We start from the raw sequence: 21,667 nt of genomic DNA, 5'->3' as shown, positions 1-21,667 counted from the left end.
TGACTCCTTTCCTTCTCGTATGGCAGACATGAGAAAGAGCGTGTGCTACCGCAACTTCAACGACACGTGTGAGAACGAGCTGTCCTTCAACATGACCAAGAAGATGTGCTGCTGCGCCTACAACGTGGGGAAAGCTTGGAACAAGCCGTGTGAAGCCTGTCCAACTCCTGCCACCAGTGAGTTCCCACAAAGTCCTCGAGACACGAGCTAACGCCTGTTTTCCGTCGCTCACTGGATTTCTTTTTCTCCAGCTGAATACCAGCTGCTGTGTGGTAACCAGGCTCCTGGCTTCATTATTGACATCCATACCGGCAAACCAGTTGGTAAGTGTTACGACATCAACCACCTGCTATCGTGCATGTTCACTGCTGTGCCTCGTAAACAGACCACGGTGGTGATTTTCTGCAGATATCGACGAGTGCAGGGAGATTCCTGGCATCTGCGCCCATGGAGTGTGCATCAACCAGATCGGGAGCTTCCGATGTGAATGTCCGATGGGCTTCAGCTACAACAACATACTGCTGATCTGTGAAGGTAGCACTCAGGCTTTCATTTGGTCTGAAATGTTCTTTGTAATCCTCACAGCATCGTCACTACGACAGGGGAAGACTCGAATTAATACTTTTACAGTCACTTCTACCAATATAGTCATTGCTGCCTTTACCAACAAGCACAGTGGCTCTAAGTGGAAGTACCTGCCAGAGCCATCAGCTGTCTGTACTGTATCAGAGCTAAAATGGCGCTGTTGTGTTTCCTGCTGTCCGCGAGCTGACGGCGTGCTCTGACCAGTTGCAGAGCCTGTGATTGATGCCCACTGTTTCTCTCCTCCTTCCTCTGGCGTAGATATCGATGAGTGTAACAGCGGGGACAACCTGTGCCAGCGCAACGCCAACTGCATCAACATTCCCGGCAGCTACCGCTGCGAGTGCTCGCAAGGCTTCAAGCTGTCTCCCAGCGGGGCCTGTTTGGGTGAGTCCACACTGTGTGACAGGCTCACAGAGCGATCGTGTAAGGCGTCCAGGGAGACACGAAACGGGTTCATTCAGCTTCTCTATATGTAAGAAAATGTATTTAACCTGCTAGGACCTGCGTCCACATATGTGGACGTCACATTTTGGGTTATTTAGACCAAAATACTCAATTTTGCTCTACAAGGGCCTGATATCCATTTACGAGGACATTATGCTGCTACTATTCTTTCAAAATTTTAATAATATCCTCATATGTGGCTCTTATTTTTCTTAAAAACAAAAATAAGGTAAAAAAAAATCTGGTAATTCTTTGTTTTTACATTCATCGGGCGCCAATCAGCCCAAATATCAAAGAGACATTTAAAATGCTGCTGTGGAAGAGTTCAGGTCTTAGGAGGTTAAAGATGTCTGTTTAGACTTTGGGAATCTGTCTTTGAGTCTTTAAGACTCGCCATGATGATCATAACTAAACTTGTTATTGGCGTGCTACGTTTAGCTGATTTTCTGTTGGCCCGTCTCCACAGATCGCAACGAGTGCCAGGAGATCCCCAACGTGTGCAGCCACGGCGAGTGCATCGACACGCAGGGCAGTTACCGCTGCATCTGCCACAACGGCTTCAAGGCCACTGCTGACCAAACCATGTGCATGGGTGAGCAAACCACAGAGCGCACATTTATATCCCACCTGTCCACCGTAAAGCAAATAAGAAGAACTAAAGAGGAGGAAACAACAACTATTGTGCAAAAACATTTAATTTAGACTTTCAGTTGCTACTTTCAGTCTTTTTCATCAGTGTTGTGCAGAGGCCCAGTGTCAGAGGGAAGATTAAATCAGTGCAGTGTGCATTTGGGCTTAACGTGTCAACAAGCTACTGGGTCTGAACCAGGGTTTTAATAGTTTTGCAATTTTCATTAGTTTTTATTTTTATTTAGTTTTGACTTCAGATTTTCAATTTTATATCAGTTTTAATTAGTTTTTACCAATTGTTTGCTAGTTTAGTTTAGTTTTTATTTTTTTGAAAATCCTCAGTTTCAGTTTAGTTTTGATTAGTTTCAGTTATAGTTTTAGTTGTGTTTGCAATAATTAAGTGTAACAAAATCCCAGTTTCATCATATCAGTCATTCTGCTCATCCTTGGGTATGTTGCTATTCCAGCTACCATACTGCACCCTGGACAGGTCGCCTGTCTGTCGCAGGGCTAACACGCAGAGACAGACAACTCACATTCCCACCTATGGGTTCTTTAAATAAATAAATAAAGGCAGATGAACAACCATTGATACCAGGCAACTATAAAATGTATATCTTGGCCCCAATGAGACTATTAACTCTCGCAGCACCGGGTGTTCGTAATTTTGGTTCAAGTGAATTGATAAACTTTTTGAAGGTAATTGACTCACACAGTTGTGTAGATATCCCCGTCCTGTTGTCTCGGGATGCATCACGCTGCCTTGCCTGGGGTTAGCTTCTGTTTCTGGGGATGAGGGTTGAGTGTGCTCCCTTACCTTCTCAAGCTAAGCTAGGTTAGCCTTCTTGTGTGAGCTTTTCAAGTGCACTTTAAGGTTTGTGGGATTTTTTCCCTTTAGAAATGTCCCTCATAATTCGTCTGTTTCCACTACAAGACACTTGCTTTATCCAAAACACAGTCATATTCAAAGTAATCCCAAATTGGACTCTGGCTCCCGACTTTTCCTGACATGATTCTGCGCGTGGACGGAGCAGCGACACAGACGACTCGACTAACGTGCTGCCACCTGCTGGCATAATGAGACACAGCAAGAAAAAAATCTGGAAACTAAACTTCATTTTCACCCTTGACTCTTGTATGACACGCACACATCAATGAAAACTAAACACATTTTTGCTATAAATTCAGTTAATTTTAGTTAGTTTTGTGAACACTCATTATAGTTTTAGTTAGTTTTCCTTTTTTTGTTTTTGTTTTTATTTTTATTTCCGTTAACGAAAATGTTTTTTCACTTCTAGTTTTCGTTAACGATAATAACCTTGGTCTGAACACCAAAGTCTAAGTTCATCAGCAGAGTGCTTCACCGTAATATAAATGCACGTTGATGTTGTTCTGTGTGTTTCAGACATCGATGAGTGTGAACGGCAGCCGTGCGGTAACGGCACCTGTAAAAACACCGTGGGATCCTACAACTGTCTCTGCTTCCCCGGCTTCGAGCTCACTCACAACAACGACTGCATGGGTACGAGTCACTGCTGTTCTCCTCCACAAAGGTCACCGGCAGGTTGAGCTTTGTGTGAAAGGTCAACGTCTTCTTGACAAAGCTGTAGTTGTCATATTCTTAAAAGCTACGCCCTGACGATTCAATAAAAACAAGCTGCCCTTTGCTGCGCTGTGACATTTAGATTTAGATGTTGGCTCTGTGTTCTTACTGCTCTTTGGTTTCATGGGGAAATTTGTCAAACTGTATTAAACTTTATGTCTTTGAACTTTTTCCTGAAGGCAGCTTTGTCACAGAGTCGCATGTTAGGAAGAGAAAATTCAGACGAATCCTAATCTTTCCACCGTTCCCACAGATATTGACGAGTGCAGCGCTCTGCAGGGCCAAGTTTGCAGGAACGGACAGTGCATCAACGGACTGGGCTCCTTCCAGTGTCTGTGCCACGAAGGTTATGAGAACACGCCTGATGGGAAGAACTGTGTTGGTGAGTCATCGGTCAAATCCTCAAGAGTAGGAAACCAGGTCGAGGTACGATCAGGACACAAATGCTGAGCTGTCAGAGAAAGCATCGTGCTGTAAGAAATCAGTTTAGACTTGTTGATGCATCTAAAAAGTTCTCACAGGGTTTCCAAGTGTCAAGAAAAGTATCGTCAAGACATCCAAAGAGAGCCAGGATGAGGCTGGAAGATAAGGAAGCAAAAGATTTTAAAGAAAACTAGTGAGAGACGTGTCTAAAGACCCCACAGCAACTACGAGACGATAACTACCACGAAGAAAAGTCGACTTTTGCTGAAGCGACACCTTCAACCTGTCGGTCTCTCAGGTCAGCTGACCAGCTGCTCCTGGAGGTACCGAGATCCAGGAGGAAGCTCAGAGGGGGCGGGGCCTTCTCTACTGTGGCTCCAAAATTATGGAATAATTTGCCCGTGCACGTTAGAGAGGCGCCTTCACTGTCCACTTTTAAATCACGTCTTAAAACCCACTTTTATTCCTTGGCTTTTAACCTCAGCAAGACTTTGTTTCTCTTTTAATTGAAGTAGTTATTTAATGATTTCACTCTTCTTTTATTTGGTCTTTACTTATATCTCATGTAATTTTATTTTACAGTTCCAATGTACAGCACTTTGTGTCAGCTGTGGTTGTTTTAAAGTGCTTTATAAATAAAGTTGATGATGATGATGAAGTGTGCTGAGGACAACCTGAGGAAAGATCAGGTCCTTTGGTGCGTTGAGACAAACGTTCCTTAACCACAGAGACGATGTTTGAGTTGGGGTGGGGGTGCTCTGCTGCAGGGAAGCCTCAGCCTGCCTGGAAATGGAAACTTTAGGCCGTCAGTCAGGTTTCGTCTTACAACCAGACGAGGATCCGTCGCTCCTGGTGAAGATCTGCTTCCAGAAGACCAAAGTGAAGAATAACGAGTGGTCTGAACAAAGGTGCGACGTAGCTGAAAGTCTGTGGGATGAACTGAAACCCGAGGTCCACGTCTGAGGACCATCAAACGAGGAAGAGCTCGAGAGATTCTCCAAAGAAGAGCGGCTCTGATCGCTCGGGAGACGAGTGAGCTGTTATCCAGCTAAAAGGCCTGTCGGCATCGGAGGAGGCTGATCATTCTGACTCTGTCATTGTTGTAAAATAACATCTGAAATACTAAATCTGCTACTGTATGTTTGGAAAAGCTGAGGTGAAGCTGTGGCAGCATGTTTGACACACCTGTGTGCGGTTTTCACAGATATCAATGAGTGTGTGAGTCTGCCGGGCACCTGCTCCCCGGGAACCTGTCAGAACCTGGACGGATCCTTCAGATGCATCTGTCCTCCCGGCTACGAGGTGCAAAATGACCAGTGCATAGGTAAGACACAGTCCTGATGAACGCCTCCGCTTAAACATCAGGGAGTCACAGACAGTCATGCACACACGCTCTTTTATGCTCGCCTCCAAGATATCGATGAGTGTGTGGATCTCAGCCTCTGCCAGTTCGGGACCTGCACCAACACCCCGGGCAGCTTCCAGTGCTCGTGCCAGCCGGGCTTCGTGCTCTCTGACAACAAGCGACGCTGCTACGGTGAGAGACGCTGCGAGCACAGTCGAGGCACGTCTTTGAAAACAAAGCTGACTCTTTATTTCTGCTTCGCCAGATACCAGAGAGAGCTTCTGTTTCACCAAATTCGAGGCAGGCAAGTGCTCGGTCCCCAAAGCCTTCAACACCACCAAGGCCAAGTGCTGCTGCAGCAAGATGCCCGGAGAGGGCTGGGGACTGCCCTGCGAGCTGTGCCCGCGAGAAACCGACGGTTTGTGCAGCAGAGTCATTATTAAGCTGTTCGAACACACGCAGTAGCATGCTGCAAATATTAAACGTCTTTTATGATGTGTCTCCAGCTGCCTTTAACACCCTGTGTCCCTACGGCCACGGAGCCCTGCCTGGACTGGGCGACGCTCGTGAAGGTGAGCGCCGCAACACCGAGCGAAGCGCTTTGATTTGAAGAAGCGTGGCGAGAGGCTTCGATGGGTTAACGCTCTGTCCTTCTCTGCAGATTTGAACGAGTGTCTGGATAACCCGGGCATCTGCCAGAACGGCATCTGCATCAACACAGACGGCTCTTTCCGCTGCGAATGCCCCTTTGGATACAACCTGGATTACACGGGCGTTAACTGCATCGGTGAGACGCGCAGAGTTTGCATTTAATTCACATTTGTTTGTAAAAATGTGTAATATAATGTACTGACTTTTAACCCTTTAAAGCCGGTCAGAGCAGCACGCTCTGTTTTGCGTAACTATTTTTAAATCCCGGTAGCTCTGCAACCACGTGAGCTAGCGCAATAATGTTTTTTGCATATGAAACCGGAGGAGTTGTACTTACATCTTATGCCATCAGCTTGTCCTCGGTCACAGTTTCCTTCCACATATAGCTTTGCAAAAACTGCATAAAAAGCACTTGCAGCAACAAAACATAATATTCCAGAAACACGCTTTGCCGATCCGATCAGCTGTTTGTAACACTTCCTACGTTGGAATAGACGTCAGCGTGAACTATCGCATGTCCGCCATGTCCTGCCCGAAACTGGAAGTGACGTCATTTTCGCAGAAATGTAGTTTTTTACCATCAGGGCCTCATGAGCCTATACTGGTGTTTTTAAAAGTTATCTTTGACTTTATGACTTTCTGTGTGGTTTCTGGGATGCTTAGGACTCATATTGCTGCTGGAAATAGTTTATTTTGATGCATATGCTGCTTTTTTGCAAATTTGCATTATAATATTTATTTTTGTTTTTCCTGCAGTGTATAAAAATTGGTGTATTTCAAAAATAAAACTATGAAGACACTCAAAATAAATTTCCTGTGGTGGGAAACTATTTTGTGCAACTTTTTTGTATTTACAGTTTTGAGGGATAAGCCTCTTAAATTTCTCTAACTAGAAATATATGTTAAAAAAACAAAAACGATTTTACATTTTTTTGTAGTTTATTGCACTTTTTTGCAATTTATGTAATTACTATGCACTTAATGCAGACATATTATTAAAATTTAGGCTGTAATGGTTGTATTGATGTATATCAACTTGAAATGCTCCCAAAAATGGCTCCACAGCATGTAAACATATAATATAAGCTCTGGCAGACTTGGTTCTATGGCAGGTCTTAAAGGGTTAAGCATTTAGCAGTTTATCCTCAGGAAGATCTCCAGTTTTGTAGGCAAACACTGGTCGTAGTTAATAAAAAGCACTTCTCTTTAGGAACTGTCGGCTGCATCACCGTTATTAACCACCAAAATCAACGCCGTGTCCGGGTCGTCTTCCGGCCTTGATTTATTCTGGGGTTTAACCTGCTAATGAATGCTTTGAAATCTACGGTGCAGCATCAGTTTTTGCTCAGTTTGAGTTCATCTGCCTGCTCTGTGGCCTCTGCAGACACTGACGAGTGCTCGATAGGAAACCCCTGTGGAAACGGAACCTGCACCAATGTGGTGGGAGGGTTCGAGTGTTCGTGCGAGGAGGGTTTTGAACCAGGACCCATGATGACCTGTGAAGGTCAGTCATTCAGCGGCACGAGTCAACCTGACTCATCAGAGGGCAGTTAATAAACTCTCTCCTTCACTGCAGACATCAACGAGTGCTCCCAGAACCCCCTGCTCTGCGCCTTCCGCTGCGTGAACACGTTTGGCTCGTACGAGTGCATGTGCCCCGCTGGCTACGTGCTGCGAGACGACCAGCGCATGTGCAGAGGTGAGCCCGCCACCGCCGATTCCTTATTAAAAGTGCTGCTTTTACTTTGCAGACAGCTCGCCTTCCTGTGTCTCCGTGTTCATGTGACGAACAATCTTGTTTCGTGTGTTTTCTAAACAGTGTAACAGGTTTTTTATTAGGGGTGCAACGATACTCGTATCGATATTGAACCGTTCATGCAGTGCTTTCGGTTCCGTACGCATATGTATGAACAATACTAAATTTTTTATTTATTTCATCAACTTTCTTTCCGACGATGCTGTCTGTGTTGAGCGCTCAGTGAATCTGCGCTTGACTACTCCGCCTAGGCTGCACTGTCGAGCGCAGATTCACTGAGCGCAGCGCAAGCTAGCAGACAGAAGCTAAGCTCGTTGCAACATGGCAAATTGAACCTCCCCCACCCTCATTCAGATCTGGCGTTTGGAACTATTTTAGTTTTTATGTGACGTATGACCCTGATGGTAAGCGCGTCATGGACTAAAGTAAAACAGTATGTTGGATGTGCCACAATGCTCAGTTACATGGGTGGGAACTAGTGCGTTAGCACAGTTAGCTCGTTAGCGCAGTTAGCTCGTTAACGGGCGATCCGCGGTAGCTCGTTAACGGAGATTTGCCGTGTTGTGGCGTTAACGTCATTTCAGATTAACGCTGACAGCACTAGTGGGAACACAACGAATATGACTGCACATTTACTCCGACATCATCCTCGTGCAAAGACAAGTGGAAGCAGACAAAAACAAAGTATCGAACCGAACCGTGAATTTTGTGTATCGTTGCACCCCTATATTTTAGTGCTTTAGCTTTAACCTTGGATGTTAAACCATCTCTCATTCCTCTGAGCAGACCAGGACGAGTGCTCGGAGGGACTGGACGACTGTGACTCCAAAGGCATGACCTGCAAGAACCTCATCGGCACCTTCATGTGCATCTGCCCGCCCGGCATGCAGCGCCGACCGGACGGAGAGGGATGTATGGGTGAGTGACTGTGTCTCGGTCGTTGTGTCCTTGGGCAAGACACTTCACCTACCTCCTACTGGTGTTGGGGTGTTGGTGTCGTCTGATGGTGCGATATGGCAGCCTCGCTTCTGTCAGTCTGCCCCAGGGCAGCTGTGGCTACAACTGTAGCTGCCTCCACCAGTGTGTGAATGTGAGAGTGAATGAATAGTGGCATTGTAAAGCGCTTTGAGGGATCCCGAAAAGCGATATATTAATGCAATCCATTATTATTATTATTATTATTAACACGGGGAGAGTTGGAGTTCTCGCACATGCAGCATTGTCCTCTTCACTCGTCTCTGTACCCCCGCAGACCTGAACGAGTGCCGCACCAAGCCCGGCATCTGCAAGAACGGCCGCTGCATCAACACAGTGGGAAGCTACCGCTGCGAGTGCAACGACGGCTTTGAGCCGAGCTCCACCGGGACCGAGTGTATCGGTGAGAGGCTGCAGTATAAGAGGCTGCTAAGCACGCGGCGCTGGGGTGAACGTAACTAAAGCACTGCTTCTTTCCCTCCAGACAACAGGAAGGGCTTCTGCTTCACAGAGGTCCTGCAGACCATGTGCCAGCAGTCATCGACCAACAGGAACAGCGTCACCAAGTCTGAGTGCTGCTGCAACGCAGGTCGGGGCTGGGGGTCGCAGTGCGAGCTCTGCCCGCTGCCCGGCACCATACAGTACAAGAAGATGTGCCCACTCGGTCCTGGCTACACCACCGATGGCCGAGGTGAGACGCTCAGTGATGAGAAAGATTTTACTTCTGTTTTTCTGCATTTAATAATATTTATTTATTATTATCTACAATTCTAACCTGTAAGACTGGAAGAGTTAATGTTGGGAACCAAAGCGCGCTGACACAGCAGAGCACGAGGCTGATGTTGTGTTTCTCGGTGTGCTTGTCCGTCTTCTGTAATCGCTCCTCTCTTCCAGACATCAACGAGTGCCAGGTGATGCCGGATCTGTGCCGTAACGGTGGGTGCATCAACACCATCGGATCCTTCCGCTGTCACTGTAACGTGGGATACAAAGCCGACTTCACAGCAACCTCCTGCGTCGGTACGTCTCTGCTTCTCCTGCACATCGATGAAGAACGTCTCCGTGTTCTCACTGTGGTCTTACTTTGTCAGATATGGACGAGTGCGCCCTGTCCCCGAAGCCCTGTAACTTCCTGTGTAAAAACACAGAAGGCAGCTACCTGTGCTCCTGCCCCAGAGGATACAGCCTGCAGCCTGATGGGAAGACCTGCAAAGGTGCAGATCTCTGTGTAGCTGTTTCTGTTGGTCCTGTTTGTAGCTGCTGTCGTCGCTAAGTTCTGTTTATTGAACTAAAGTCGAAGGTTATTGTAGTGGCAATTCCTTTTGTTTGACAAACCAAACATCCCACAATTAAAAGTCCACGAGCCACTGCTGCACTGAGAGACTATTTCGTACGCAGGCAAAAGAAGTCCACTGTCCAATCTTGAAAGTTGCGTTTTTATGGTTTATTTTATCCAGTTTGGCAATAACAAGATCCAAGTTTTTGTTACTTCCTGCTGCTTCTCCTGCTCTGGTAAAAAACCATAGGCCCACCCCAGTGCATGCTGGTCCGATACCAGTCTCTTTATTTATAGAAAACAAAATGGCCCTACAGCTCTTACTGACTAATTTAACAAAGTAACATCAAACAAACTTTGAAACAAAATATTAACCAACAAATAAACTTGTAAATAAACCCCAAAATATAAGTAAACTAACAACAAACTTTAACTAATTTCAAAATAATAAAAAATAAGAACAAATGGCTCCAACAGTTATAATTCAACGTAACAAACATATTATAAGTATTAGTTTTATGGTTTTATTCAAACCTAAACAAACACATCAATAATAATGAAATGTATGAAACTCTGGTTTAGCACAGTTGTAATGTTTCACTGGGCTCCAAATGTTTCCTGCGTTGGGCTGCAGATTCTTAAATCATGGAAAAAGCTTTTCCAACCGCTGTGATTTGTTTCCTCTCTGAAGATCTGGACGAGTGCGCGACCAAGCAGCACAACTGCCAGTTCCTCTGTGTGAACACGATTGGGGGCTTCACCTGTAAGTGCCCCGCTGGCTTCTCTCAGCACCAGACCGCCTGCATCGGTGAGTGCAAAAGGAAACCAGATCCACCTGAAACTGGTTAAATATGACAAACGCGCGTTTTTACACAAAGAAACACTTTTTCAATGTTTCTTAAATGTTGGCAGACAACAACGAGTGCACCGCTCAGAGCAGCGTGTGCGGTTCCCGGGCCTCTTGCATCAACACGCCCGGTAGCTTCAACTGTGAATGCTCCAAAGGTTTCTCCTTGGACACAACGGGCTTTGAGTGTGAAGGTAAGTAGTAGTTGGAGACCAACGAGTGTTTCTGCTGATCAGGCTGCAGAGCGCGATCCAGAGTTGTTCTTCCACTGATTCGTGTCACTAAGTGAGAAGTTTTCATGTTTTCAGATGTGGATGAATGTAGCAGCAACCACCGCTGTCAGCACGGCTGCCAGAACATGCTGGGAGGTTACCGCTGCGGCTGTCCTCAGGGCTACGTCCAGCACTACCAGTGGAACCAGTGTGTGGGTGAGTAGCCTGAGTCTGTCAGCAGCACAGAGACCAGAATAGAGGAGCGAGTGGTTTCAGTTTTTAATGAAACTATAGATTCATATTTAGACAAGCTGGAGCAAAAAATGAGATAATACAGAAATATCTGGGTGTTTGAGACTCTGTGTGCTATAAAGTATCTTTATTTTGTAATAAGTGTTGTCATCATCAAAATATTCAATTCAGCTTTATTTACACAGCACCAAATCACAACAGTCGCCTCAAAGTGCTTTAAACTGTCAGGTCGACAATAACACAGAGACACCTCACAATCATATGACCCCCATGAACCAGCACTTGGCGACAGTGGGAAGGAAAAACTCCCTTTTAACAGGAAGAAACCTCCGACTGAACCAGGCTCAGGGAGGGGCGGGGCCATCTGACTCTGCCTGCATCATTATTCAAAGATGTCTTCCAGTCTATTGGTCCATGTGTGCTCACTTTAATCCACTCTTCACTGGCGTCTGGTTTAGTTCTGGTTTATTTTAAAAACGCTGCTATTCTCCCACTTTTTAAACAACCTCAGCTTGACCGTCTCTTTGGAGCAGCTACTGACCTATCTCTAAATTAATCGCTAAGCTTCTAGGAAAGGTTGTGGCTCAGCAGCTTATGGCAGCTCCTGATAAACATGGCATTTACGATAAGTTTCAGTCCAGTTTTCGTAGATTTCAGCTCTTCTTAGGGTCTCTAGTGATATTTTGATGAATGATGATGCAGGAAAATGCTCTGTTCTACTCATGTTGGACCTCACATCAGCTGTGACACAGCTGACCATCACATCTTCATTGAAAGGCTGAAAAATTGGTGTATCTGGAACTGCATTAGAGTGGTTCTCCTCTCATCTCCATCACCGATCCTTTTCTGTGGCGGTCTCTGATTTTAGGTCATCCTCTACCTCCCTTACTTATGGTGTCCCTCAAGGGTCAGTTTTGGAGCCTTTATTGTTTTTAATATATCTTCTCCCCCTCCAGCATATAACGGGCTCTTCTGAGGACATTTCTTATCATTGTTGTGCTGATGATATTCAGTTGTACGTTTCTTTTATGCCCGAGGATTTATCTAAGCTTCAGCGTCTGAATGATTGCTTAGATTCGATCAAACGTTGGATGGCTGCAAATTTCCTCCAACTCAACGAGGGGAGAACCGAAGTCCTCGTATGCGCCGCTGATAGGTTTCAGGCCCTCGGTCCTCTCTCACTTTATGTTAAATCCTCTATCAGGGATTCAGGTGTCACCTTTGACTCGACTCTCACGTTCAATGTGAAATCTCTGGTTCGGTCTTGTTTTTATCATTTCAGAAATGTGGCTAAGCTAAGCCCGGTGTTATCTCGCTGTGAACTGGAGATTGCTATACACGCATTTATTTCCTCACGCTTGGATTATTGTAACTCGCTGTTTATGTGTCTAAGCAAAGGTTCTCTGGATCGTCTGCAGGTTGTGCAAAACGCTGCAGCGAGACTTTTGACAAAATCCTGCAAGTCCTCACATGTGACACCGTTGTTATCTCAGCTACACTGACTTCCTGTTGAATTTAGAGTCAAGATCCTGGTCTTGACCTACAGAGCTGTGCACGGACTGGCACCAGCCTACATCTGTGATCTGCTACAGCCCGATGTCCCAGCAGGTCCCTCAGGTCATCTGATCAGGGCTTACTTGCTATAAAAATACTAAGAGGAGAACTAAGGCCCCCCCCCCCCCAAACATTAAGAACTGTGGACTCAGCAGCTGTTTTTTAAAAAAAAAACAACTCAAAACTCACCTGTTTAAACTGCTTTTGGTTCATTTTTTGCCGGTTTTATTTTGTCTTTTTAAGACTTGTAATCTTATGTGCAGCACTTTGTGATTCTGTCCTGAAAGGATGAATAAAAATTTATTTATTTTATTTATTCATCTGCTGCCACAAATAAACACATTTCCTCTTTTCTATTAGCGCGTCTGTTCGGGCTTTTAGTGCAACACAGATGTAACATTTCAGTGTTTCTGCTGTTCATTCATTGATAAACAATAGAAATGTTTTCATACACTTTATCAGGCACATCTTATACCCGCCTGGACCTGCTTTGAGTCTTCACGACAGCTCTCTGTAAACTCTAGAAGTCCTGGTAGTTTCTGAAGCACCAGCCTCTCTGCCTCCAACAGACAGACACCCTTCCCCCCCCAGATTGAACCTTTGTACATGTTTTCATGCCTAAATGCTTCAGGTCACTAACATGTAACTAGCTGGTGAGATATGTGTTAACTAGCAGCTCAGCTGGTTAACACAGGTGGTCAGCGAGTGCATAAGAACTTCCTGTCTTCTGCAGATGAGAACGAGTGTCAGGGAGCGTCGGTGTGCGGCTCCGCCTCCTGCTACAACACGCTGGGCAGCTACAAGTGCGTGTGTCCCTCTGGCTTTGACTTTGATCAGGGTGTCGGTGGCTGCCAGGATGTGAACGAGTGCACCACGTCCACTAACCCCTGCATCTATGGCTGCTCCAACACTGATGGAGGCTACCTGTGTGGCTGTCCTGGAGGTTTCTACAGAGCAGGGCAGGGGTGAGGGGCGCACGCTTCACCAAAACATTTTTCCTGACGCTGATGAAACGAATCTTCTCTGCGCACACGCTGAACTTGCTGATGTGCTTGTCTCCACAGTCACTGCATCACCGGCTCCGGTTTCCCGGGCCAGTACGTCGAGGGTGAGGATGAAGACGGCCTGTCTCCTGAGGCCTGCTACGAATGTAAGATCAACGGAGGAAAGAACGGACGCCAGAAGCGCGACGCTGATGAGAACGAGCTCAGTCAGGTATATTTGTTAGCTCCTTCAGGTTTCAGGTTGACCTTTCTTAGATTATGAGAGCTGATGGATCCTCTGCATCCTCGCCCCCCCTGCAGGAAGCAGCAGTCAGCATGGCCAGCGTGGACACGCAGGCCTCCATCCCTGTTAACGTCTCTCTGGCCTCCTTGCTCAACAAGGAGCCTCTGCTCGAGCTTCTGCCCGCCCTGCAGCCCCTGGAGCACCACGTCCGTTATGTCATAACCCACGGCAACGCCGACGAACATTTCCGCCTGCTGGAACGCCGCGACGGAAAGAGCGTGCTCCGACTCGGCAAGAAGCCGCCTCCGCCTGGATCTTACCGGCTGGAGATCGCCAGCCTTCGGCTGTTCGGGCCCCGAAAACTGCACCAACTAGAAAAGCAGCATGACATTGACTACCTACAAGGGGAAATAGGTGACGCGCTGCGCATCAAGCTGCACATCCACCTGCACTGAGCTCAGAGTGCCATCCTGCTCTGGACTCATCTCTGAAGCGTTTAACCTTTTATCCAGTAACTCCTACACAGAGCCCCCTACAGGACCCGACGGGGAAGTCGAGGGCTACGAAAGACTGAGTCAGCTCTACCACCACCTAGTTAATGTTCAAATTATTCTGTGTTCTTGTTTTGTGTTTTTGTTCTTTTCTCCTCCTACCGACCCAGCGCTCCTTCTCCACCCGGCGGAGGAGACGCAGAGAGGTGTCTTTGTGCTTGGACCAGACAAACGCAGGCTCACGAGTCCATGAAGCACTTTTGTAGATGAGACACAAACAACAAAGCTTTAATTATTAGTGAAGTGCTGAGAACTGTCGTTAGACGAGTCTTTAAATCACAGGCAGCGTCTACAGACGTCGTTGTGTTTGGTGGCGTCAAGAAAGGTTGCAGATAAGCGTGCCACGATGGTCTAAGAACAAGCGCACTTCTCTGTGATCTCGGGCCCCTCACGTATCCTAGTAAGTCGTTTATTGTATTTGTGCTGTTCAGAAACACAAAGGATGCAGCGTTCGCTCGGTTTGATCTCCAACGAGTCTTTTTAGAAAACAGCAACTCCTCCTCTCGTGTGCCTGATGTTTGCACGTGTGTGTTGTCACGTTCGGTTACCTCAGTACTTCTCAACACCGCGCTGTGATGCTAACTTTAAAACAAAAGAGGGTGCTAACGTCCCTCAGCGTCCACCGTGAGCAGGGAAGCAGCAGCTCGGAGACTTTAAAGAAGACAGATCAGGTCAGATCAGGTATTTAAGCTTTCACTGATTCAGGACCTGCGAGCCTTCATGTAACCAACAGTCTTCCTGCCAGTGTCGGCTGTCGCAGCTTCTTTACTACAGTCACACATTTAATGACATTAAGCTGACTTTATCTGCCTCGTTTGGCTTTACCGTGAGCTCGTGTCTGAGCCGTATTTACATGCACTGCAGCCCTGAGGTCACTTGAACTCGAGAGCATCTGTTGAATTCACCAAACGGGCGTCGCTCTCGCCTTCGTGCACGCTCTGCACAGACGGCACCGTCCAAAGCAAACGGAGCATCTCCAGAAGCCAGAACATCTCCTGCCGCGTGGGACGTCGTACCAACCCCGTCCTCCCGACGCTTCCCAGAATTCATGTGTGCAAACAGCTGAAGGGACACGTGGATGCAGCAGCCTCAAAGGTACACGACATGTGAAGCTGTAACTAACAGCAGTGCTTTACGGAGTCAGGGCTCGCACATTAGAACGCAAAACCTCACAAAAACAAGAATATGCTTCAGGTCATTCATCCTTCGTCATGATTTTTTTCCTCCTGAGGGGAAAAAGGTGCTACATGATACCAAACGCTGTTTGTTTTACCAGGTTTTATTGTCTCCGTCTTTTGTCTCAGTGCTGATAAACCAATATTATTATTATTAAACTTGCTTCTTGAAGATTTAATTGTATATTTTTAAGTGAAATGTAGATTTTTTTAAATGTCACAGCTGCCAGACCAAATACTCAGATTGACCAGAAGCGAGCGTGCGCTTGGTCGTCACTGACTGACGCGTTAAGGCTACTGCAGTCAGATCAGGAGCTCTTATCACAACAAGTAGGGAAGCTTACACTGTGTGTACAACGATCGAGGCCAACACGCCACCGTGCTCGGACCTGTGGTGCTAAACGCTAATCCTGCTCTTTGAACACTTGAGGCATTTCATCGAAGACGACGTTTATAACACATAACCACGTGCTAACCTGGGAACCTTTGTATACTTTGTATCTTTATTCTCATTTTGTATTTTGTTGTTTTTTAAACTTGCCACTATGTTTGTGAAAGGGCACCGTGTTGCCTGTGCTTACTGTATCTCAGCGTCAGACTTGAATACCGTCATCATCGTCGAGGTATCCTGTGCTTAACCGAAGCAGCCTTTGTCACACCTGTTGATCCCAGAGTTTAACTGAAAGCTGATATGACAATCATCCAGTCACGCAGCATCTACAAGATGAGGATCACGTAATAAAGCGGCCATCGCGGGACATCCTGTGACATCATCTCTGAAAACCAAAGATTTATGACGCCAAACGGCAGGCTGTAAAACTTAGTCCTTCCTATTATATTGTAAACCTTTGTCCACTGACATAAATGGCAATAAAGTATTGTGGGTTATATTTTTAAGTTGTGTATTCTTGGTGCTGTGTCTTTGTGGAGAACGCGTACGATAGAGCGCTAAAAGAGGAACTGAGGCATGAGGAGGTGAGACAGGTGGCTGAACTAACATCAGTGACCTGCTCTGACCCCCGTGGTGGTTATGATGGCGACGGACAGGCTGACAGATGAAGTCAGGGAGGAGTCTCTGTGGACTGGGATCTGTGGTGAGATCAGGTGGAGCCTGGAGAGGTGGGGGTGTGAAAGCATGTGTGTGTAACAATGGAGATGGAAGCAGGAGGAGTTCAAATACCTGGAGGTCAACTATCCGACACTGCACGAGAGAGGTGGAGGCAGGGTGGAGCGGCTGGAGAGGAGCGTGTGGGGTTTGGAGACAAGGTTAGAGAAGCTGAGAGGGTTCGGACATGTGCAGAGGGACAGAAGAGGGTCATGATGTAGTGAGAGCATGCAGATCATTAGCTGGGGCAAGAAAAAGACACTATATTTATTATCTGCACTTCACAATAATACATTTTTAAAAGGTCCAGCGGGCCTGGTGCACGAAACAGCTGCTTATCTCGTCTCCTTTCCTTTAAGACAATTCAATTCAATTCAATTTTATTTATATAGCGCCAAATCACAACAAATGTCGCCTCAAGGCGCTTCATAGATACAGAGAAAAGCCCAACAATCATATGACCCCCTATGAGCAAGCACTTTGGCGACAGTGGGAAGGAAAAACTCCCTTTTAACAGGAAGAAACCTCCGGCAGAACCAGGCTCAGGGAGGGGCGGCCATCTGCTGCGACCGGTTGGGGTGAGAGAAGGAAGACAGGATAAAGACATGCTGTGGAAGAGAGACAGAGATTAATAACAGATACGATTCAATACAGAGAGGTCTGTTAATACATAGTGAGTGAGAAAGGTGACTGGAAAGGAAAAACTCAATGCATCATGGGAATCCCCCGGCAGCCTACATCTATTGCAGCATAACTAAGGGAGGATTCAGGGTCACCTGGTCCAGCCCTAACTATATGCTTTAGCAAAAAGGAAAGTTTTAAGCCTAATCTTAAAAGTAGAGATAGTGTCTGTCTCCTGAATCCAAACTGGAAGCTGGTTCCACAGAAGAGGGGCCTGAAAACTGAAGGCTCTCCCTCCCATTCTACTTTTAAATACTCTAGGAACAACAAGTAGGCCTGCAGAGCGAGAGCGAAGTGCTCTAATAGGGTGATATGGTACTACAAGGTCATTAAGATAAGATGGGGCCTGATTATTTAAGACCTTGTATGTGAGGAGCAGGATTTTGAATTCAATTCTGGATTTAACAGGAAGCCAATGAAGGGAAGCCAAAACAGGAGAAATATGCTCTCTCTTTCTAGTCCCTGTCAGTACTCTTGCTGCAGCATTTTGGATTAACTGAAGGCTTTTCAGTGAGTTTTTTGGACATCCTGATAATAATGAATTGCAGTAGTCTAGCCTGGAAGTAATAAATGCATGAACTAGTTTTTCAGCGTCACTCTGAGACAGGATATTTCTAATTTTAGAGATGTTGCGCAAATGGAAGAAAGCAGTCTTACATATTTGTTTAATATGTGCGTTGAAGGACATATCCTGGTCAAAAATGACTCCAAGGTTCCTCACAGTGTTACTGGAGGCCAAGGTAATGCCATCCAGAGTAAGAATCTGGTTAGATACCATATTTCTAAGCTTTTCAGCGCCGAGTACAATGACCTCAGTTTTATCTGAGTTAAGAAGCAGAAAGTTAGTGGCCATCCAAGTCTTTATGTCTTTAAGACATTCCTGCAGTTTAACTAATTGGTGTGTGTTATCTGGCTTCATGGACAGATAGAGCTGGGTGTCATCTGCATAGCAGTGAAAATGTATGCTATGTCTTCTAATGATGCTGCCTAGGGGAAGCATGTATAATGTAAACAGAATTGGTCCTAGCACCGAACCCTGTGGAACTCCATAATTAACCTCAGTGTGTGAAGAGGACTCTCCATTTACATGCACAAATTGGAGTCTATTAGATAGATATGATACAAACCACTGCAGTGCAATACCTGTAATACCTACAGCATGTTCTAATCGCTCTAATAGGATATTATGGTCGACAGTATCGAATGCTGCACTAAGGTCAAGAAGGACAAGCACAGAGATGAGTCCACTGTCAGAGGCCATAAGAAGATCATTTGTAACCTTCAATAAAGCTGTTTCTGTGCTGTGATGAACTCTGAAACCTGACTGAAACTCTTCAAATAAACCATTCCTCTGCAGATGATCTGTTAGCTGTTTGACAACTACTCTTTCAAGGATTTTTGATATGAAAGGAAGGTTGGAGATTGGCCTATAATTAGCTAAGACTGCTGGGTCTAGAGATGGCTTTTTGAGTAAAGGTTTAACTGCAGCCACCTTGAAGGCCTGTGGTACATAGCCGATTATTAGAGATAGTTGATCATATATAAGATCGAAGAATTAATCAATGGCAGGACTTCTTTGAGCAGTTTTGTAGGAATGGGGTCTAAAAGACACGTTGATGGTTTGGAGGAAGTAATTATTGAAGTTAACTCAGAAAGATCGATTGGAAAAAAAAGAGTCTAACTTAACATCAATGGAACTAAGAGTAGCTGTAGATAATATTACATCTGTGGGATGATTATTGGTAATTTTTTCTCTAATGATAAAAATTTTATTTGTGAAGAAGTTCATGAAGTCATCACTAGTTAACGTTAAAGGGATGGTTGGCTCAAAAGAGCTCTGACTTTTTGTCAGCCTGGCTACAGTGCTGAAGAGAAACCTGGGGTTGTTCTTATTTTCTTCAATCAGTGATGAGTAGTAAGCTGTTCTGGCTTTGCGGAGGGCTTTCTTATAAAGCAACAAACTATTTCTCCAGGCTAAATGATGATCCTCTAAATTTGTGACACGCCATTTCCTCTCCAGATTACGAGTCATCTGCTTTAGGGTACGTGTTTGAGAATTATACCACGGAGTCAGGTACTTCTGATTAGAGACCTTAGTTTTCACTGGAGCTACAGTATCCAGAGTCGTACGTAGTGAGGAGGTGAAATTATTAACAAGATAATCGACCTCTGTTGGGGTAGCGTTCAGATAGCTGCTCTGCTCTGTGTTGGTACAGGGCATTGACGATGATAACAGTGGCTGGATTATATTCTTAAACTTAGTTACAGCGCTTTCAGAAAGACATCTACTTTGATAAAGTCCACTCTCCACTGCTGCGTAATCAATTATTGTAAATGTAAATGTTATCAAGAAATGATCAGACAGGAGAGGGTTTTCAGGAAACACTGTTAAATGTTCAGTTTCTATGCCATATGTTAAAACAAGATCTAGAGTGTGATTAAAGTGGTGGGTGGGTTCTTTTACATTTTGAGAGAAACCAATTGAATCTAACAACAGATTAAATGCCATGTTGAGGCTGTCATTTTTAGCATCTACATGGATGTTAAAATCACCCACAATAATTATTTTATCTGAGCTCAGAACTAAATTAGATATAAAGTCTGAGAAATCAGACAGAAACTCTGTGTAAGGCCCAGGTGGACGATAGATGATAACAAGTAAGACTGGTTTCTGAGTTTCACAGCTGGGGTGGACAATGCTAAGCGTCAGGCTTTCAAATGAATTAAAAGTCTGTCTTGGTCTTTCATTAATTAATAGACTGGTGTGAAAAATTGCTGCCACACCGCCCCCTCGACCTGTGCTTCGAGATTTCTGGTAGTTAGAATGACTCGGGGGTGTTGATTCATTTAAACTAACATAATCATCCTGCTGCAACCAGGTTTCTGTAAGGCAGAGTAAATCAATTTGTTGATCAATTATTAAGTCATGTACTAACAGAGACTTGGAGGAGAGAGACCTAATATTTAATAATCCACATTTCACTGTTTTACTCTTTGGTTCAGATGTGGATACTGTATTGTTCTTTCTTTGTGATTGTTTAAGTTGTTTGTTGCTGGTTTTTAGTTTGTTTTTTGTCTTTTTGGAAGCAGACACAGTCTCTATGGAGATGGGTTTTTGGGGGGGTAGCAGGAGGAGAGAAGCTGCAGAGAGGCGTGTAAGACTGCAACTCTGCTTCCTGGTCCCAACTCTGGATAGTCATGTTTTGAGGGGTTTAATAAATTTGTCGATATTTCTAGAAATGAGAGCTGCTCCATCCAAAGTGGGATGGATGCCATCTCTCCTAACAAGACCAGGTTTCCTCCAGAAGGTTTGCCAATTATCTATGAAGCCCACATCGTTTCTGGGACACCACTCAGACAGCCAGCAATTTAAGGAGAACATGCGGCTAAACATGTCACTCCTGGTCTGATTGGGGAGGGGACCAGAGAAAACTACAGAGTCCGACATTGTTTTGGCAAAGTTACACACCGATTCAATATTGATTTTAGTGACCTCCGATTGGCGTAACCGGGTGTCATTACTGCCGACATGAATTATGATTTTACTGAATTTACGTTTACCCTTAGCCAGCAGTTTTAAATTTCCTTCAATGTCGCCTGCTCTGGCCCCTGGAAGACAATTGACTATGGTTGCCGGTGTCTCTAGCTTCACATGTCTGAGAACAGAATCACCAATTACCAGAGTTTGACCCCCGGCGGGTGTGTCACCGAGTGGGGAAAAACGATTAGACACATGAACGGGTTGGTGGTGTACCTGGGGCTTCTGTTTAGGACTACGCTTCCTTCTCACCGTTACCCAGCCTTTCCCCAGCTGCTTGGGGTCTGCCGGGGAACAGCTAGCGGGGCCTACGCTATCTTCGGCTGCACCAGCTACAGGGGCCTGGCTAGCTAAGGGTGAGAGCAGGGTGCAAAGCCGAGTCTCCAATTCAGTAATCCTGGCCTCCAGAGCTGCAAATATGCTACATTTGTTACAGATATCATTACTGCTAAAGGAGGCCGAGGAGTAACTAAACATCTGACACAATGAGCAAGAAAGTGCAGGAGGGACAGGTGAAGTAGCCATGGTGCTAACGGGTCGGCTACGAGCTAAGCTAGCGAAACAGTACAGAGACAGTGAGTGAATACTATAAATTAGGTAGTGAGTACACAGAAAGTGTGCTTCGGATGAAGCACGTGAAGATTATACTGTGACAAAAGAATGTATTTAAAAGTTGTTAATTAAACTGCTAAGCAAATAAGCTACTCAGAAACACCACTGTGTTTGAGCAGGAACAGGAAGCGATACTATACCACAGAGCGAGCGAGCGAACACCAAGTGACAGCGCCACCCGACAACTTTCCTCTGATTGGCTGCTCCTCGTAAACAGATTTAAAA

General features: G+C 45.5%; 1 protein-coding gene across 4 annotated transcripts in view; it reads left to right on the top strand.

Annotated features, from left to right (window-relative positions):
• Positions 1 to 16,394, top strand: part of fbn3 (fibrillin 3) — a 77,423-nt gene extending 61,029 nt beyond the window's left edge. For 3 of the 4 annotated variants that reach the window (XM_085152889.1, XM_085152892.1, XM_085152894.1), the window contains 25 exons: positions 27 to 176; positions 252 to 323; positions 409 to 534; positions 844 to 969; positions 1,496 to 1,621; positions 3,065 to 3,181; positions 3,516 to 3,644; positions 4,890 to 5,009; positions 5,100 to 5,222; positions 5,296 to 5,448; positions 5,537 to 5,602; positions 5,692 to 5,817; positions 7,066 to 7,185; positions 7,258 to 7,380; positions 8,224 to 8,355; positions 8,690 to 8,815; positions 8,897 to 9,103; positions 9,307 to 9,432; positions 9,504 to 9,626; positions 10,380 to 10,496; positions 10,601 to 10,729; positions 10,844 to 10,963; positions 13,287 to 13,518; positions 13,618 to 13,768; positions 13,858 to 16,394. In XM_085152889.1, the coding sequence (XP_085009015.1) occupies positions 27 to 176; positions 252 to 323; positions 409 to 534; positions 844 to 969; positions 1,496 to 1,621; positions 3,065 to 3,181; positions 3,516 to 3,644; positions 4,890 to 5,009; positions 5,100 to 5,222; positions 5,296 to 5,448; positions 5,537 to 5,602; positions 5,692 to 5,817; positions 7,066 to 7,185; positions 7,258 to 7,380; positions 8,224 to 8,355; positions 8,690 to 8,815; positions 8,897 to 9,103; positions 9,307 to 9,432; positions 9,504 to 9,626; positions 10,380 to 10,496; positions 10,601 to 10,729; positions 10,844 to 10,963; positions 13,287 to 13,518; positions 13,618 to 13,768; positions 13,858 to 14,235 (3,518 nt within the window). In that variant the 3' untranslated portion in view covers positions 14,236 to 16,394. The remainder of the gene's footprint in view (positions 1 to 26; positions 177 to 251; positions 324 to 408; positions 535 to 843; positions 970 to 1,495; positions 1,622 to 3,064; positions 3,182 to 3,515; positions 3,645 to 4,889; positions 5,010 to 5,099; positions 5,223 to 5,295; positions 5,449 to 5,536; positions 5,603 to 5,691; positions 5,818 to 7,065; positions 7,186 to 7,257; positions 7,381 to 8,223; positions 8,356 to 8,689; positions 8,816 to 8,896; positions 9,104 to 9,306; positions 9,433 to 9,503; positions 9,627 to 10,379; positions 10,497 to 10,600; positions 10,730 to 10,843; positions 10,964 to 13,286; positions 13,519 to 13,617; positions 13,769 to 13,857) is intronic. The other variant, XM_085152893.1, reaches the window with a different exon arrangement.
• The last annotated feature ends 5,273 nt before the right edge of the window (positions 16,395 to 21,667 follow it).

Source organism: Neolamprologus multifasciatus, chromosome 23, assembly GCF_963576455.1.
Source record: "Neolamprologus multifasciatus chromosome 23, fNeoMul1.2, whole genome shotgun sequence".
NCBI lineage: Eukaryota > Metazoa > Chordata > Actinopteri > Cichliformes > Cichlidae > Neolamprologus > Neolamprologus multifasciatus.
This window is presented reverse-complemented; position numbering and strand designations above follow the sequence as displayed.